Source organism: Euprymna scolopes, chromosome 16 (genome assembly GCF_053919585.1).
Source record: "Euprymna scolopes isolate OS-2025 chromosome 16, ASM5391958v1, whole genome shotgun sequence".
Taxonomy (NCBI): Eukaryota; Metazoa; Mollusca; class Cephalopoda; order Sepiida; family Sepiolidae; genus Euprymna; species Euprymna scolopes.
Genome location: NC_136497.1, coordinates 100,692,898 through 100,710,787, shown reverse-complemented (window position 1 = coordinate 100,710,787; position 17,890 = coordinate 100,692,898). Strand labels below are relative to the sequence as shown.

Below are 17,890 nucleotides of genomic sequence, written 5' to 3'. Positions count from 1 at the left end.
TTTTAAAAATATAATTATCCACACTGACATATGTTTCGTTATCTACGACTCATCAGAGTGGCTGAATCTGGCGAGATTCGAAATCGGGACCCACCACCACCATTATATTTTAAAAATAATATATATATATATATATATATATATATATATATATATATATATATATATATATATATATATATATATAAAGAGAGAGAGAGAGAGAGAGAGAGAGAGAGAGACACACACACACACACACACACACACACACACAGAGATTAGCTTTGTCTTTTCTTTAATTTAACAGTCTCTAATATTTTGAATTTGTTGTGTGTGGAGAGTTTTAAAGATAGGAAACGTAGGTGAGAATGGAAAACGCCAAAAACTTCCTTCTTCCGTTTTATGTTATATAATAATGATAATGATAGTTCTGCTTAGATGGTGATAACCATAATGATGATAGTGATGATGATATTGGCGGATTCCGCCGGTCGAGTCGGACACGTGATATCCCCCTCACTTTCCCCGGCAAAATTACTCAACGTTGCGTAAAAGAGGAAAGGTCACGTGACGCGCCCTGTCTTTTCATCATTTTTTTTTTCCCTTCCCGGTCCTTTCTTTTTTTCGAGGTCCAAAAAAAAAAAAAAAAAGTGAACTACTTTCATTTTTACTGGTGTTCAATCTAGCCGTCAGGAAAGACTGGGTGAAATAAATAAATACACACACACACACACACACACACGCTAGAAAAGACGAATATATTAAACGGAAAGAAAAAAAAGAACTGGAAGCTATTATTAGAATTGAAGCGAGTAAGTAAAGTATATATGTGTGTGTGTGTGTGTGTGAAAGAAAGAAAGAAAGAGAGAGGGAGAGAGTGATAGATAGAAAAGTTATATCATATTAAAAAAAGAAAGGATTGTGCCGCAGAATAACAAGTGCGCTGACGTTGTTATTCTGCGCTCCGCACTCACTCTGCGCTCACCATTATAGCGCAACCGGGGGGAAAAAAAGAAAAAAAAAAACGCGACAAATAATGTTTATTTATTTTAAAAAGCAAAAACAAACAAAACACAGTATTTCATATATACTATTAATCAACTCTACATATATGTAAAAAAAATAAAATAAATATATATATATGAGTTAATTAATTATTCGACATCGGCGACGACTAGCAAAAAATATAAACAAAGCCTTCTTCTTCCATTCATCCTTTCTTCTCCGAAGAAAAACAAGATTCATTTCATTAAAGCACCGATTCTTACATTTTTTTAAACGCCGGACCCCAAAAAAACATTATTGAAGGAGAGACTAAAATTCGACAGATTTACCTTTATATACATCCCCCTCCCCTCCCTAAAAAAACAACAAAACAACACCTTAAAATCCCAAAATGTCATTCGTTAGTTCGCTTAAAAATCCCGGTTTTGACAATTTGGATCACATAATGGAATATGTGTGGCACGCCGTTGATTATTTTCGGGACTATCCATCTCTGCCGATTCTATGTGTCTTTGGAGCTACCTACATCGCGTATTACCTACTCTACGTCGGCAAGGTAAGTACTTGATCAAAGATTATTTTGAATTTTCTCGTTCACACGCCCTTATTCCGAATTCGTGGCCGTGGGCCGCCATCAATGGAGTTTTGTCTTGCTTTTTTGTACCAAACTGTCATAAATAACATTTAAAGTTTAATTTAGACAATTTAAAACCAATTGCATACTATAAATGATAATAATAATAAATCAGTTTTTTTTAAACAAATAATTCGATGGTTTTTTGATTCGATTTGATGGAGATTTTTTTTTTTTCGGTCATAACAAAATCCATTTTTTACTTAATATTTTACTTTTTATGAAAACAAAAAAGTTATTCCAGCAAATTTTAATAAATTTTCATCGTTAAATTTTCCGTGAAATTTTTTTTTACTGTACTTTTTTATTTACTTACTTATTTATTTTTTATTTTTATAACAGTTTTGTGCAAGAGAGTTTATTGATGGTGGTCTACGGTCACCAATTCGGAATAGGAGTACGTGAGCGAGAAAGCATTTACTTACTGAATATATCGTAAAATAGAACGATACACTCCACCTACTCGCAATAAATAAATAAATGATAGCAACGGCACAACTGTAGCAATAGCATACAAACTTTAATTCTAACCAGAAATTGCAATCAAATTGGCAGTTTAAAGGTTCCAAAATCGTTTTCGATTTCTGACGGTCAAATCACAACCAGTTTTTTACTTTCATTTTACTTCCGCTTTTGTTTTGTTTTTACCAAAATATTTGTTTATAAATAAAATTTTATGACTTAAATTCAATCATTACGACATCGTTTGGCCATTAAATTATCAATTAAACCAAATTGTTACAAATTAATTTCAAGCTAATATTGTTTTAATCTGCAAAATTATTGGATGCAAATCTTCCAAAATATTCGATCTTTTAATACATGTGGATTTTCTAAGAATTTAAGTCAAAAACGGCAGTTTATGCTACCAAATTCCATTAAAATTTCGAAGGATAATGATATATCAATTCTTTTCATTTTTTACTAATAAAAGATAAAATGGCTGACTTGTTTACGAATGAACCGAAACTCATTCTAGAAGATTTAATTTCGTAATTATTTTAAAATAAAATTTTTAAAAATTGTTTTATTTTACTCTGTTTGTTTTTGATTTCAATAAATAGTCGAATAAAATAAAAATGTCACGTAGAGGCGAGAAACGCAGATACACGAGAAGTGGTAACATAGTTTTAATATCGAAATGAATGAAAAGAAAAAGAAGCAGAATATGTCGGAAATGATGTTTACGTCGTAGACTTTGGCATTCGAAAGTAATTTTGAAGCTTTTGAAATTAACGGTAATTCCGTCGAGGTTTATAAAGATTTACAAGTTGAACTCGAAGCTTGCCAAGTTTGGAAAGATGCATCTGAAGAAGGTCGGGGTTTACATCGGCCGAAACGTTTTGAATACAACTAGGATGAGAATAGTAGTCCGAATAATTCATGACTAAAATTAATGTTTATAAAAGAATCGCTTGTGTCACTCCTCTTAAAAAAACAAAAAAAACAAAAACAGTAATTTTTTTTTTTCGAGCACACCAACTATTTATTATTTAAAATGTAATGCATAAAAGAATCAAGCCAAGAAAAGCGAAATCATTTTTTCCCCCTTTCTTTAATTTTTATTTCATTCATCCACTACAAAGACCTCAATTAAGAACTAACGGATACCTCCTAAGACTGACTGTGCGAAGACTCTACTTTGAAACAAAGGTTGCGCATTACCAACCGCATCTTTCCTGAACCAGCATTGCTTATGTCTAATAGCGAAGAGAATTTTAATGCAACCGGAAAGAATGCCGGTGTAAGCAGAGAGAGAGAGAGGGGGGGATAATTATTTTTCTAGTTTTATTTTTTATTTTTATAGACCATTTGCAGAACATTTCTACTATTGACCGAATAATAGAATGGAGAATCTATAGGTTCATAGTTTCATGCCTTTCTCAAGGGTATTAGTGAAAGTGTTGCAGAGTTGCTCCGAGAGTCCGCGCCCCTTTACCACACTAACCCAACTGCTGCTGCACACTAAATAACCACCTTGGTAGACAAATATGAGACACACTTCTTAGCCTATAAAAAGAAATCTATAAAACCTAGTTTTTAAACTCTGTGTAGGACGTTTCGGCCAGCGGACATTTTCATTCGCGGATGTTTGGCCTGCTTTCGCCAATACATTGAATATTTAAAATATAAAATAATGATTAAAAATGCGAAATTAAGTCAGCTTATTAAAAATATCCATTTTAATGCCTTTTAATTTAGATGCAGTATGAACTTTGCTGAAATAATGGCGTTATTAAGAGTTTTTTTTTTTTTTTTTTTTTTGTTTTTTAGTGTACTTTCACCTAATAATTTAATAGACAAAAGATACCGTGAAAATTGAATTTAACTTGAAAATCCCTTCTAAGAATAGCACGGTCTACAAATTGCACAAGCATTCTTTGAAAGCATAATCAAAAGATATACAAAGTTGGTGCTTATGCACTTATGTTACCGTGCTATTTTTAAAAATATTATTTTCAAGTTATATTCAATTGTTTTTTTTTTTTTTTTAATTTTTTATTGTGACACAGTACAGAATAAGGTCCTTGTGCACTTTTGCCACCGTGCTGAAATAAAACGTTATTTTGAAAGCCATTTTTAACATGGGGAGGGTGTATTGTAACTATTCTGTGCTTCTACCTAACAATTAAAAAAAAAAAATATGAAGCTTAAATTTAACCTGTAACAGCATTCGTCGCAAGTTTTACCCTTATCTTGTTTTTGATAACATTTATTAGTGCTTATGCACTTATTGAACTAACCACGCTATTTTTAAATAGTATTTTCAAGTTAATTTAAAGCTATTTAATTTTTTATTATTAAATTGTTAGGTGAAAGTACAGCAGTTACAAAACACCCCTCCCTCCCATGTTTAGAATGGCTTTCTAAATATTTCAGCATGGTTCAAATTACCCATTTATTTGTTATTTTATTTTTTAACCACTTTTTTTGTACCCATTAAAATCATTAGACAACTTCTTTTTCACAACTATAAAAATTGAATTAATATTTTATTTATTTATTGGATATGTAATATTTATGGGAACAAAACAAACGCAAAGAGCGTCAGATAACGAAAATGTAAAAATCGTATTTAAAAAAAATAAATTACCAAATTAAATCCACCAAAATGCAATTAGGGTATTTAATAGAGAAGCCCCCCCCCCCCTTTGGGGGGAATTCAAGTATATAAATAAATGTTACCAAAGACAAGATAAATTACTTTTCTACATATCTCGATGAGTTTTGTGTATTTTAACGGAATTTTAAGCGTTTATTCAGTTCGAAAGACAAGTAGTGTCGAGTAGTTAAGTTCAACGGGCAATCAAGGTGGTCGACGAAAGCATGCTATCTTCGGAGCGCCGATAATGGTTCAAAAGTGGAAAATTAACAAAATACTGATAGAAATCCACCATAGAGGGTTTACCGCGACACTTATATTGGTGGATTTTTTTCAAAATAAATTGAAAATTTCTTATCCTTTAAATTTCAGAATTAAATTCTTTTACAGTATGAAATATAACAGAAAATCATTTGTTAACATTCCCCAAATTCATGCTTTGCTATGCGATTTAAAACATGTTTATGCGTTATTTAAAAATGAATTGACGTAAAAAAAGGTGAATTTCAATTGTTTGTTTTAATTCTACAATTTCTGACTCTGTAGCAAAGAGATTTGAAAAATCTGAAATATTTAAGTTAGGATCAACGACTATTTTGGCTATAATTTACCTGTTGTGCCAGAGAAAAATTGTGGAATAGCAAAAAAAATAACCTGATAGCAATACGATGACGACGATGATGATGATGATGATATATATATATATATATATCCGGGTAACCTACATCTAAAATTTTAGGTGTTTAGACCCAAAATTGCCGAGGAGTTTGGTAGAGTCTGCAAAGGTCAACTCTTTCAACTTCAACTTCTTGATAGCCAAATTTTCGTCCAAAAACTGATGAAAAAGCTTGCTGCATGTCTAAATGCCCGTTATGTAAAATTTCAGATGTTTGGACCCAAAATTGGCTGAATAGTTTGCTAGAAACCGCAAAGGTAAAATCTTTTGAACTTTGACTCCTTGGCGGCCAAAAACCAATTAAAAAGCTTGCCCTATGTCTGAATACACTTCATGTAAAATTTAAAATTTTGTTTAACTTTGCCCCCAATTTCGACCCCTTAACATTTATTATTTTGGGCTCAAATCAAATTAAAAACTTTTATCCATGTCCAAGTAACCTAAAATTTCAATTGTTTAGACCCAAAATTGCCAGTGGAATTTGGTAGAGTTTTCAAAGGTCAAATCGTTGAACTTTGACCCCTGGGCAGCCAAATTTCTGCCTGTAAACCAATTTAAAAGATCTTCCCAAATCTCCATACCCCTTGTGTCAAACCTCGAGTCTGTAGACTGAAAATTGACACAGTAGTTTGGTAGGCAAATGTATAGACACACACACACACACACACACACACACAATTTCACTAATATATATACTAGCATAGGTGCCCGGCGTTGCCCGGGTGTTTGAAGGTGTATGTTGAGCAAAAAAAAAAAAAAAGTGTTAGTAGGAAGGCAGGCTCGAATCCGTACCGCAAAGGAGGAAAAGAACAGGAAAAATACCTGACGTCTTTGTTATGACCACCGCCAAACCGTAAGTGATGTAGGTTTTAAATTAAGGCTAGACAATCGAAATGACTATCGAAAATATCGGTGAAAAAACGCCATCCCCCCTGTAGAAAAGTACCCAGTTGAAGGTGAAGATATTAATGTTTTTAGCCAATTTTTCGATATTTGTCGTCTGAAAGGTCAAACTTCAAAATGATACTGATCTTGTAAAAATCTGTCCCTCTTGTCGAAAGTTTTAAGCAGACATGCAGACATACATTTATATATTGGTAACTCAAATTTTCGACCCAAACCGATTAAAAAGCTTGCCTTATCTCTGAATACCCTTTTATGTAAAATTTCAAATGTTTAGACCAGAAATTGTCTAATTTGGTAGAGACCGAAGCAATCAAATTTTGTAAAACTTTGACCCATATTATGACCCCTTAAGATTTATTGTTTTGGGCTCAAATCAAGTTATTAAGTTAGATCCATGTCCAAGGAACCTATATCTAAAATTTCAAGCGTTTAGACCCAAAATTGGCAGAGGAGTTTGGTAGAGTTCTCAAAGGTCAAATCGTTGAACTTTGGCCTCTTAACAGCCAAATTTCTAGCCGAAAATGGATAACAAAGATTTTCCCAAATCTCAGTACCCTGTATATCAAATTTCGAGTCTGTAGACTGAAAATTGACATTGTGTAGGGAAATGTACACACAGACAGTTTCACTTTTATAGATACTAGCATGGGTGCCAGTCGTTGCCCGGTGTTTGGAGCTGTGTGTTGAGCAAAAAAAATAATAAAGTGGTAGTAAGAAGGCAGGCTGGAACCCATACCATGAAGGAGGAAAAGACCGGGGCAAAAAATGTGACGTCTTTGCTGTAACGACCACCACCAAACCGGAAGTGACATAGGTTTAAATTAAGGCTAGACAATCGAAAAGAGGGGATGACTTTTGAAAATATTGGCTAAAAAAGCGACCCCTCCCTGTAGAAAAGTGCCCAGTTGAGGGTGAAGAAATTAATGTTTTTAGCCAAATTTTTCGATATTTGTCGTCTGAAGGATCGAGCTTCAAAACGATATTGATCTTGTGAAAAGTCGTCGCCTCTGTCGAAAGTTTTAGGCAGACATGCAAATATACATACATTTATATATTGATATGAGGGACGTGCAATAAGTAATGCCCCTGACCCACTTTCCATAGCAGTGGAGCAACGAAACTTGGCACAGTAATTAGTCTTTCCCTACATAGGAACCACCCAGAGTTATGCATTTCTCCCATCGTTGATGCAGCTCTGGAGACCGTTTTTGTAGAACACCCCAGGTTGGTCCTCCAACCACGACGTGACTTCAGAAATCAAGGTTGCATCATCTGGGAAACGCTTTCCTTTCTAAAACAACTTCATGGCTGGGAAGAGGTGAAAGTCAGAGGGTGCAAGGTCAGGAGAGTAGGGAGGATGGGAAAGGATTTCATAACCACACGCCCGTGCTTCTGATCTGGCGACCTGCAAGTTGTGGACCGGAGTGTTGTCCTGCAGAAGGGTACCTTTGTTGACCTTGTCCCGCCTCTTGATTTTGATAGCTTCCCTTAATTTCCTCAAAAGTGAAGCATAATAGGCTCCTGTAATTGTGGTACCCTTTGCCAGGAAATCTGTCATCACTACTCTGTCCTGGTCTCAGAAGACTGTGAGCATGACCTTGCCAGCGGAAGGCTGCACCCTTGCCTTCTTTGGAGGTTGTGAGTCCAAGTGCTTCCACTGCATTGACTGGGCTTTGGTCTCTTGATCATACTGATGGATCCCGGTTTCATCCTGTGTAATCAGTCTTTTGAAAAACTTTGACTCATCTTCTGGGCACATCTCCAAATTCATCCTCAAGCACTTGACACGTTCTCGCTTCTGGAATGGTGTGAGCAACCTGGGAATCCATCTGGCAGACGCCTTATGCATATACAAATGGTCATGAATGATAGTTTCCACAGACCCTGTACTAATCTTGACCTCTTGGGCTATTTGGCGAATAGTAATGTGCCGATCTTCCAAAATGGCAGCCTCAACTTGACGGACAGATGCCTCATCAATGGCAGAAGAGGGGGGGGAAACCAGGTCTAGGAGCTGTTTCCACAGACTTCCGGCCGTGTTTGAATTCACGATGCCAGTGTTTTACAAGGTCATATGATGGGGCATTATCACTATAAATTTCTTTTATTTCATCAAAAGTCTCCTGCGGTGTGCGTCCTTTCAAATACAAAAACTGGATCACTGCTCGACATTGAACAGGCTCCATTTCACACCTGACTCAGTTCAAACACCTGTAAAACAGAAACCACAATTAGTTCAGAGCTGTAATTTGCCACATAACCCGTAGAGATATAAATCATTGCACATGGAAAATTTCAGTTAGATCAGACAACTGGAAGTGGGTCAGGGGCATTGCTTATTGCACACACCTCGTAGCTCAAATTTTTGACCCAAACCGATTAAAAAACTTGCCCTATCTCATAATACCCTTTTATGTAAAATTTCAAATGTTTAGACCAGAAATTGTCTGAGTAATTTGGTATAGACTGCAGAGGTCAATTTTTTTTTAACTTTGACCCCTATTATGACCCATTAAGATTTATTGTTTTGGACTCAAATCAAGTTATTAAGTTAGACCATGTCCAAGGAATCTATATCTAAAATTTCAAGTGTTTAGACCCAAAATTGGCAGAGGAGTTTGGTAGAGTTCTCAAAGGTCAAATCATTGAACTTTGGCCCCTTAACAGTCAAATTTCTACCCAAAAATGGATTACAAAGATTTTCCCAAATCTCAATACCCTGTATATCAAATCTCGAATCTGTAGACTGAAAATTGACAGTTATTGCATAGAGAAATGTACACAGACAGACAGACACTTTAACTTTTATAGATATACTAGCATGGGTGCTTTGGAGGTGTATGCTAAGCCAAAAAAAAAAAAAAAAATACGAAAAAAAAACGGTCAATTTTTTAAATTTTTATCCCTATTAATATCCCTTAACATTTATTGTTTTGGGCTCAAATCAAGTTATTAAGTTAGACCCATGTCCAAGGAACACATATATAAAATTTCAAGTGTTTAGACTCAAAATTGTCGGAGGAGTTTAGTAGAGTTCTTAATGGTCAAATCGTTGAACTTTGACCCCTTAACAGCCAAATTTCTGGCCGAAAACCGATCACATAGATTTTACCAAATCTCAGTACCCTGTATATCAAATTTCGAGTCTATAGACTAAAAATTGACAGTTGTTGTGTAGTGAAATGTACAGACAGACACACACACAGACACGTTCACTTATATATATATATATATATATATATATATATATATATATATATATATATATATATATATATAAATGTACATTCCAGTTTGAAAGATATCCAAAAATTAAGAATAATTGAATTTCAACAAAGGTCGTTGACAGTGCTCAATCAAAGAGTCAATTCTTAGAACGTTTACTTTTTCTTTATGTAAATACAGTCATATCTTGCTACACTGTGCAGATCGTTTCGATCATAGTTGATCTCCTCAGGCATGAAAGTTTAAAAATTAACCTTGCTTCACACCGATCATGGCAAAGTATATTTTCTCTCCTCTAAAATTGAAAATGGCTTTGTAACTTTAGTTTTTAAATTTTCTTGCCTGATGAGATCAACTATGACCGAGATGGTCTGCACACCGTAGCAAGATATGACTGCATTTACATAAAAAAAAAAGTAAAAGCTATAAAATATGTATATATATACTAGCAGTTCAGCCCGGCTTTGCTCGGGGCCTATGTACTGTTCATAACTTGCCCTATGTGTGAATACACTTTATGTAAGATTTAAAATGTTTAAACTAAAATTTGTCTGAGTAATTTCGTAGAGACCGCAAAGGTGAATTTTTTTTAAACCGTGACTCCAATTTTGACCCTTAACATGTATTTTTTTTAACTTAAATCACATTAAAAAGTTTGATCCATGTCCAAGTAACTTACATTTAAAATTTCAAGTATTTAGACCCAAAATTGGCAGAGGAGTTTGATAGTTTTCAAAGGTCAAATCGTTGAATTTTGCCCCCTTGACAGCCAAATTTCTAGCTGAAAACCATTAAAAAGATTTCTCATATCTCAATATGCCTTATTTTGTAGGGAAATACACACACACACACACACACACACACCTTTATATATTTATATATATAATCAGAATAATGAGATGAATTGGACCACAGATTATTGAATCTTGTGGTATACAAAATATTTTAGGGAGGTAATATTTTTTTATATAAGACAATCCCAGTTAAATAATTGCTCAATATATTAGATAGAGGAAAATAAAATTTTCAGTTTTTTATATTTAAATTTCATTTAGAAAAATATAACTTTTCAAAACAAAAACTTTATTTTTTGAACAAAGAATACAATTCAAAGTAATTTCCTTAATCCATGGATTAAGGAAATTGCTTTGAATTGTATTCTTTGTTCAAATAATAAATATGTTTTAAAAAAATATATTTTTTGCTGAGTAAAATTTAAATATAAAAACTATATATATATATATATATATATATATATATATATATATATATAAACAAATGGTGCGCACGCAGTGGCCATAATGAACCCTTCAAAGTCAATTTTACCTAATATTTCAATCATCCTCTGCCAATGTAAATTTTATTAAAAATTATTATCCAATTTAATTATAATCTCTTTATTAATAAAACTTGTTTATCCACTTCTGGTGTCTGTTAGTTTCTCGTATCAACATAACTTTAATAATTACACCTTTAATAAATTTGCTAATTCAGCTAAAATTAAAAATGACATTGATAGCTTGGAGAAAAGAGTGGGTGATCAGTTTCGCATGTAAGTTTCACTTAAAATGATCAGTGATATTTTTTTTATTTTTTTTCGAGCCAGTAGTTTCTAACTGGATAGCATTTTAAGAACATATAAATGAAAGTTTTAGTAAAGAGAGATAAATTGTGTATGTAAACCGAGAAAAGAGGCACTTTTTTAAATGTGAAAAAAAAACCCAAAATCTCTCGCCAATGTCCAGTAGGTACAGCAAATTTAATTTGAATAGCGAATAAAATCAATGATTCAATCTTTTAACAATCCATGTAATTATTATCTATTGCATTTTTCAACACATAAAAAATTCCAATTTTTGACCCAAATAATCAAACTCTTAGAACATCCGTGCAACAAATATGGAGTTTTAATTATTTTTTTTTTTTAACCTTTCTTTTTTAATCTTGTTTACCTCTGTATTTGACTGCAGCAGCTCATAAAACGACCACTGTTTTGACATTTGATGACTTTGTGAACCTTATTTCTTTCTTGTAGATTTTCATCATCGTATTCAGTTTTAACAGTCGTTTTACATGCTTGTAATGTGTTGAACAATTTGTATAAATTGATTCATAATCCAATCTCTATCTCAAATCCATTCTTATAACTTTCATCTATTTTGCCTTTCCTTGTGTGCAATTTATATGTGAAATTGATCTCTCATTCTTCTCTTCAAGCTGTTGACATGCAATTGCCTAAAAAAAAAAAGTAGAATCTCAGTTAGACCCTGCTACTTCAACTATTCTACATCGCAAGACCTCTCATTTATTCTTTAAACCTGATCATACCAATAAATGTGTTTTACACACATATCCCTCGACTGTCTAGATTTAGACTCACAGTTACCATATTATTTTCATGCAACACATGATCTCAACCCTCACTGGTCAGGTTTTACTTCCATACATCATTACACTGTATACATGTACCTGAAAGACTCTCCCCTTAGTCGACAATGATAATACTCTATTTATAATGGCAAAAGTTCCCTGAAGTAACTCCATTCATTCCTAACTTGTGCAATGATATTAGCACCAGCTCTTTACGATTCAATTGTAATCATCAAGGTAACAAAACTTCTGAACATTCCCAAGAGCTTCGACATCCAAATATACTTCATATCTGAGTTTTCGTCTGTCTCCATTGTCTTAAACTTCTTGAACACAAATTCATTATCATCTTTAGGTCTGTAATTTCACTCTGCTTCTTGTGTACAACAAATTGAGTTGTGGCCAATTCCCTTTCCACAAATCGAATAGGGAAACTTTCCTCTTTTTTAATGTTTTCGAATACTACAACTATAATCACTTTACTCTCATAGCATTCTTCGAATTAACTTAATATGTAGGCTTTCCATTGTTTCATTTTGATAAAATTATTTCGATTTCCAGAATTCGAGAATTTATCAAAATACAAATATACATAAATAACATGTTAACATTTCTCACTTTTTTCTATGAATATTTTCTCATTTGTAAATAAAATTTTCATTTTTATGATCATTCCATAATTTATGATCATTTTATAATTTTTGAAAGTTTTGTATATTTTACAAGGGGCGTGCAATAAGTAATGTCCCTGACCCACTTCCAGTTGTCTGATCTAACTGAAATTTTGCATGTGAAATGATTTATATCTCTACGGGTTATGTGGCAAATAACAGCTCTGAACTAATTGTGGTTTCTGTTTTATAGGTGTTTGAACTGAGTCAGGTGTGAAATGGAGCCTGTTCAATGTCGAGCAGTGATCCAGTTTTTGTATTTGAAAGGACGCACACCGCAGGAGACTTTTGATGAAATAAAAGAAACTTATGGTGATAATGACCCATGATATGACCTTGTAAAACACTGGCATCGTGAATTCAAACATGGCCGGAAGTCTGTGGAAACAGCTCCCAGACCTGGTTGCCCCCCCCTCTAGTATATGCATAAGGTGTCTGCCAGATGGATTCCCAGGTTGCTCACACCATTCCAGAAGCGAGAACGTGTCAAGTGCTTGAGGATGAATTTGGAGATGTGCCCAGAAGATGAGTCAAAGTTTTTCAAAAGACTGATTACACAGGATGAAACCTGGATCCATCACTATGATCAAGAGACCAAAGCCCAGTCAATGCAGTGGAAGCACTTGGACTCACCACCTCCAAAGAAGGCAAGGGTGCAGCCTTCCGCTGGCAAGGTCATGCTCGCAGTCTTCTGAGACCAGGACGGAGTAGTGATGACAGATTTCCTGGCAAAGGGTACCACAATTACAGGAGCCTATTATGCTTCACTTTTGAGGAAATTAAGGGAAGCTATCAAAATCAAGAGAGGCGGGACAAGGTCAACAAAGGTACCGCCCACAACTCGCATGTCGCCAGATCAGAAGCACGGGTGTGTGGTTATGAAATCCTTCCCCATCCTCCCTACTCTCCTGACCTTGCACCCTCTGACTTTCACCTCTTCCCAGCCATGAAGTTGTTTTAGAAAGGAAAGCGTTTCCCAGATGATGCAGCCTTGATTTCTGAAGTCACGTCGTGGTTGGAGGACCAACCTGGGGTGTTCTACAAAAACGGTCTCCTGAGTTGCATCAAACGATGGGAGAAATGTATAACTCTGGGTGGTTCCTATGTAGGGAAAGACTAATTACTGTGCCAAGTTTCGTTGCTCCACTGCTATGGAAAGTGGGTCAGGGGCATTACTTATTGCACACCCCTCGTATAATAATCTTATTATAATTCACTAACTCTACTGTTGGTCCTGGATATGACCTTAAACTATATCCAATTGAGAGGCCCCAGCTTGGGGCTTTGGGGAGTGTGGAGCCACCCTTTAATTGTGATTGCTCCCAGGTCCACTCTGACCCGGAGTGGTAGTACCTGTTAGGGTCCCAACTATGGGTTAAATAGAAACTGACTTGAAAACAACAAATATATTCTATCAAAAAATTGTTCTTCAAAATCTTTGGATTCGGCATTAAATAACCTGAAAAGGTTTATATGCCGTAAAACAAAAACAACCTAGCTCTACTTTACTCAGTGTTGCCTGGGAATCTTACTTTCATTATTTTTTTTTTGTTTAACAAATTATTAATTTTTAAAAAGGATTTTGAAAATTAAATTTAATTATTATAATATTGTTTGGTCATTAAATTATTGAACCGAATTATTAGAAAACTATAACTAATTCTCTTAAAGTGTAAAATACTTGCAAAACAAGCAGAGGGATGCAACATTTTCGCAACATTTAAAAATAGAAAAAAACAGTTTATCTTAAAGAGCACATAGATGGAAAGTGTCTGGTCTAGAAAAAAAGGACGTTTGCTAATGAGTTTAGTCTAGCGTTTGTTGAGTGTGATGATCAGAATGCATCTGCTAAGTTAAATGACATCTGGACTGGTCGAATCGATGCTAATAAACAACTGAACATCAATAGTGGATTAGTGTAGTGAGCCAAACTGCAATAAACGTCCGACAGAAAGGTAAATCAGGATAGTACGAGAAATACAGTGGGCAGATTTCCTAGAGGCAAGAACAGATACTACAGTTTGATCATGGAGACAATTGCTATAGTTATTTATCTGCTTTTCACTGCACCAGTTTAGCATGAGTAAAAAATCCTGTAGCCTCAAATAGGGGACACTCTGGATGGTATGTAATTTTGAGCTCAATTTGTTATTATTAGGGGTGGCCAAGAAGACTTGTGATAAATAAGTGCCTTCTCCCAAAGAGGAGTTAATACCCGGGATGATAGTCAAATAAACCCCTTATTTTGATCTATGAGTTGAGCTTTTACCGAGCCAGATCTCTGTGACAGAATAGACAAACAGGAATAATTACTACATTTTGAATTATTTGCTATGAAGTAAAAATTATAATTTAACAAATTAGGCACGAGGCCATCAAAAGTGTGCAAACTATGCGTAAGTTGATGGTCATCCTCTGTCTATCCTTATTATTCTTACTATAGAATCATTGTAATCATGCCACAATATCATGTTTACTGTAAGGCCATACTACTTAAAATGACTAGGATGCAGCTGTAGAGCAGGGAGTGGACATTTTGGAGGAGTTCTATTACCAAAAACTTAAAACAGTGATGGACTCCTTCACTTGACTAGATAAGAGGCAAAATTACTAGGTTGGAGTCTGAAAAGATCTGAAACTGTATGTATCATACACTTTAATTGTTACGACAGGTACCGAATATCAGACCTGCAATGCAATTTCCTGTTCACTTACCATTGATTTTATGTAAATGCATACAGTGTAGTTAGTTGAGCCAACTGTAAATGAAAGATTAAGGTCAAATTAGATTAACAGTATTTGGTTTGTTCATCAAAATTGTGGGGATTTTTAAACAGCCCATGACCGAGCCGTCTTCATTAATAATTGATTGTATTAATCAGAAAAGTATTTTTAAAAAATTGGTAACAAACGGATATGCACACTTGTTGAATATGAATCCTTATTTACTTGCCTCTCCATGAGGGCAGAGTTAGACACAAGGTTCGTTATTATTGTAGGTAAAATCCAGGAACATTTGGACTTGGGAGAAAAATATAAATAGCCTCAGTCTAGACGGATTTCTCCTTCATTGACCTCATAACAGAAAAAATTAAGTGTAGTATCAGAACAGATACTACACTTTGCTCCTAGTGAAGTTTTGTTGGAAGTGAATTATTTGTGTCTGCACTGTTGCCGAAGTCAGTAGTACAAGTAAGTCTGCAATGTTTGAAGCAATGAGTTCTAGTGAATTTTACATTGCCATCAGTTTATGCTGTTTCTAACGAAATCTGAAAATATCGTTGTAAGTCAGTAATGTAAGTGGATCTTCACTGTTGTTGATATGCATTATTCAAACGAGTTAATCAAGCGTTCACTTGTTAACTAATTTATTGCATCTTTATGTATAACTGACGAGACTTTTCTGTGATGATTTTGGCAATGACTGTCAATTGAAGTTTCAGACATTTTTTTATAAATATCCAAGTGTAGTTGGTTATGATATCTTTTGCTGGAAATGGTTAGTACGCAATACTCAAAGAAAAATTAGATGTTCATTGAGTCTGAATTTGTTTATGATGTATTAAGTCAAATTCTGTGTTAATGATCTTTTCAGCAGGATTATTTGCAACCATGATGGGTCAGGGTGATCTCTTTGTACTCATGTTGTAAGATGACAAATGGTCCAGAGGTGCTGATACATTGATTGCTGATTTGTCTGTGTTCTGCCACGTTCTTTGCCCAGCTGTTATCTGTAATTACGTTGGGATCACTATTTGTCGCAAGATCATCTTGTGGGAGTTTACCCACACAATCTTTTGGAAACGCAAATGCAATATGGCACTAAGCAAAAGAAGGTGACAAACACAGTAGTTAAGTTGTATAAAAAATAACCCGTTTCATTTGTCTAGAATGTACGATTATGAAATGCTTATTTATTCAACACCGGTGGTCAAAGTGTAGATGACACACTGAATTTGCTGAACAACTCACCAGACCAGATGTTGCATTGAGGTTGGAGAACAGTCTGAGAAGGACAAATAATTTTCCTGTGTAGTAGTTTTGTTGATTGTCAAAAGTACAGTTTGTCCATGGAAGGGCAGATAGATTGCAAATATCTAGTACGGAAAAGGATATTAGTTAATGGGTTCAGTTTATGACTGATTAAAGTGTGATAACTGGGTTGTAGCTGATGGATTGGTCAAGTCTGCTATGGTTGTTCATTTGTGTGTATGTATGTGTGTGTATATATATATAGTCTTTGAAGTTTTTAACATTTGAAACTATACAAAAAAATTATTTTTTATCATTCGTTAAAAAAAAAAAAAAAAAAAAAATCTAGTCAGTAAGTCATTTAATCACCTGCAATCACTGCATCAACTCTCTCAAATTTACTATAATACCAATTTTTTTAATTTTTCAAGGGATCATCAGTTGTTTACCATGAAACACTGTTTCGGAGATATGTATATATATATTCACACAAACACAATTTTATTGATGGGGAGTGGAATAACAAAAAAACAAATGCCCCCCCCCCAAAAAAAAAAGAATTAAACAAAGTAACTATCAAATTTAGTAGTTTGTGTTCAACTGACTAGTTAAACTCAAGTAAATAAATTGACAGAAGCCTAAAAAACACATTTATAAGAAAGCTAAAATATTCCATTATGTCTAGATTAGAAACTCTATTTTCTGATTGGCTGCTAATCTCTGAGTTGAAAATCTATTATTAACCTTGTATACTGGTAAATGCCAATTAGATTTTACATCCACTGGGTTGAGTGTAAATGGTATAGTACTCCTTTTCTGAGAGATTTGAGCATGACAATTCTGCTATGCATCTATACTAAAACCTTGTTGATATCCAATTAATGGCATACCTCTCAGAAGATGCAGACTTCCAGTTCAATAAGAAAACATTTTAGATGAAAATCTTTGTTGAATCATTTTAATCAGAATTGTGTAATACTAGTCGTTTCGTACAGATGCACGAATGTGATCACGTGACAGGATTGTATCATTGTCTCTGTAATCTGTCATGACTTTATGGGTTGTTAATTCCATCATGGCATCTATTTTATAAGAGGTGGGTGTCTTAGGATCAAGAGTATGTGGAAAATAGACAAATAAGGACATTCATTGTGGAGCACTGATCTTTTGTCATGAGAAATAGCCATGTTTGAGGTCTTGCTCATTGAGGTCTGGTCTCACAATACTGATTCAAATAGTTCCGAATAACTTACATTCTGCTTAAGAGATTTAAGTGATCCAGCTTTGGCCAGCAGATCTGTTTGGAGGGCATCATTCACTATCCTACTCATCATAAGTTATTCCTTCAT

The 17,890-nt window shown here is 34.3% G+C and overlaps 1 protein-coding gene across 1 annotated transcript in view; it reads left to right on the top strand.

The window, feature by feature from the left end:
* Positions 1 to 1,025: 1,025 nt before the first annotated feature.
* LOC145296033 (phospholipase ABHD3-like) overlaps positions 1,026 to 17,890 on the top strand; it is a 147,502-nt gene continuing 130,637 nt past the window's right edge. Inside the window, exon 1 of the mRNA XM_080142076.1 lies at positions 1,026 to 1,540. Within this exon, the coding sequence (XP_079998202.1) occupies positions 1,376 to 1,540 (165 nt within the window). The 5' untranslated portion in view covers positions 1,026 to 1,375. The remainder of the gene's footprint in view (positions 1,541 to 17,890) is intronic.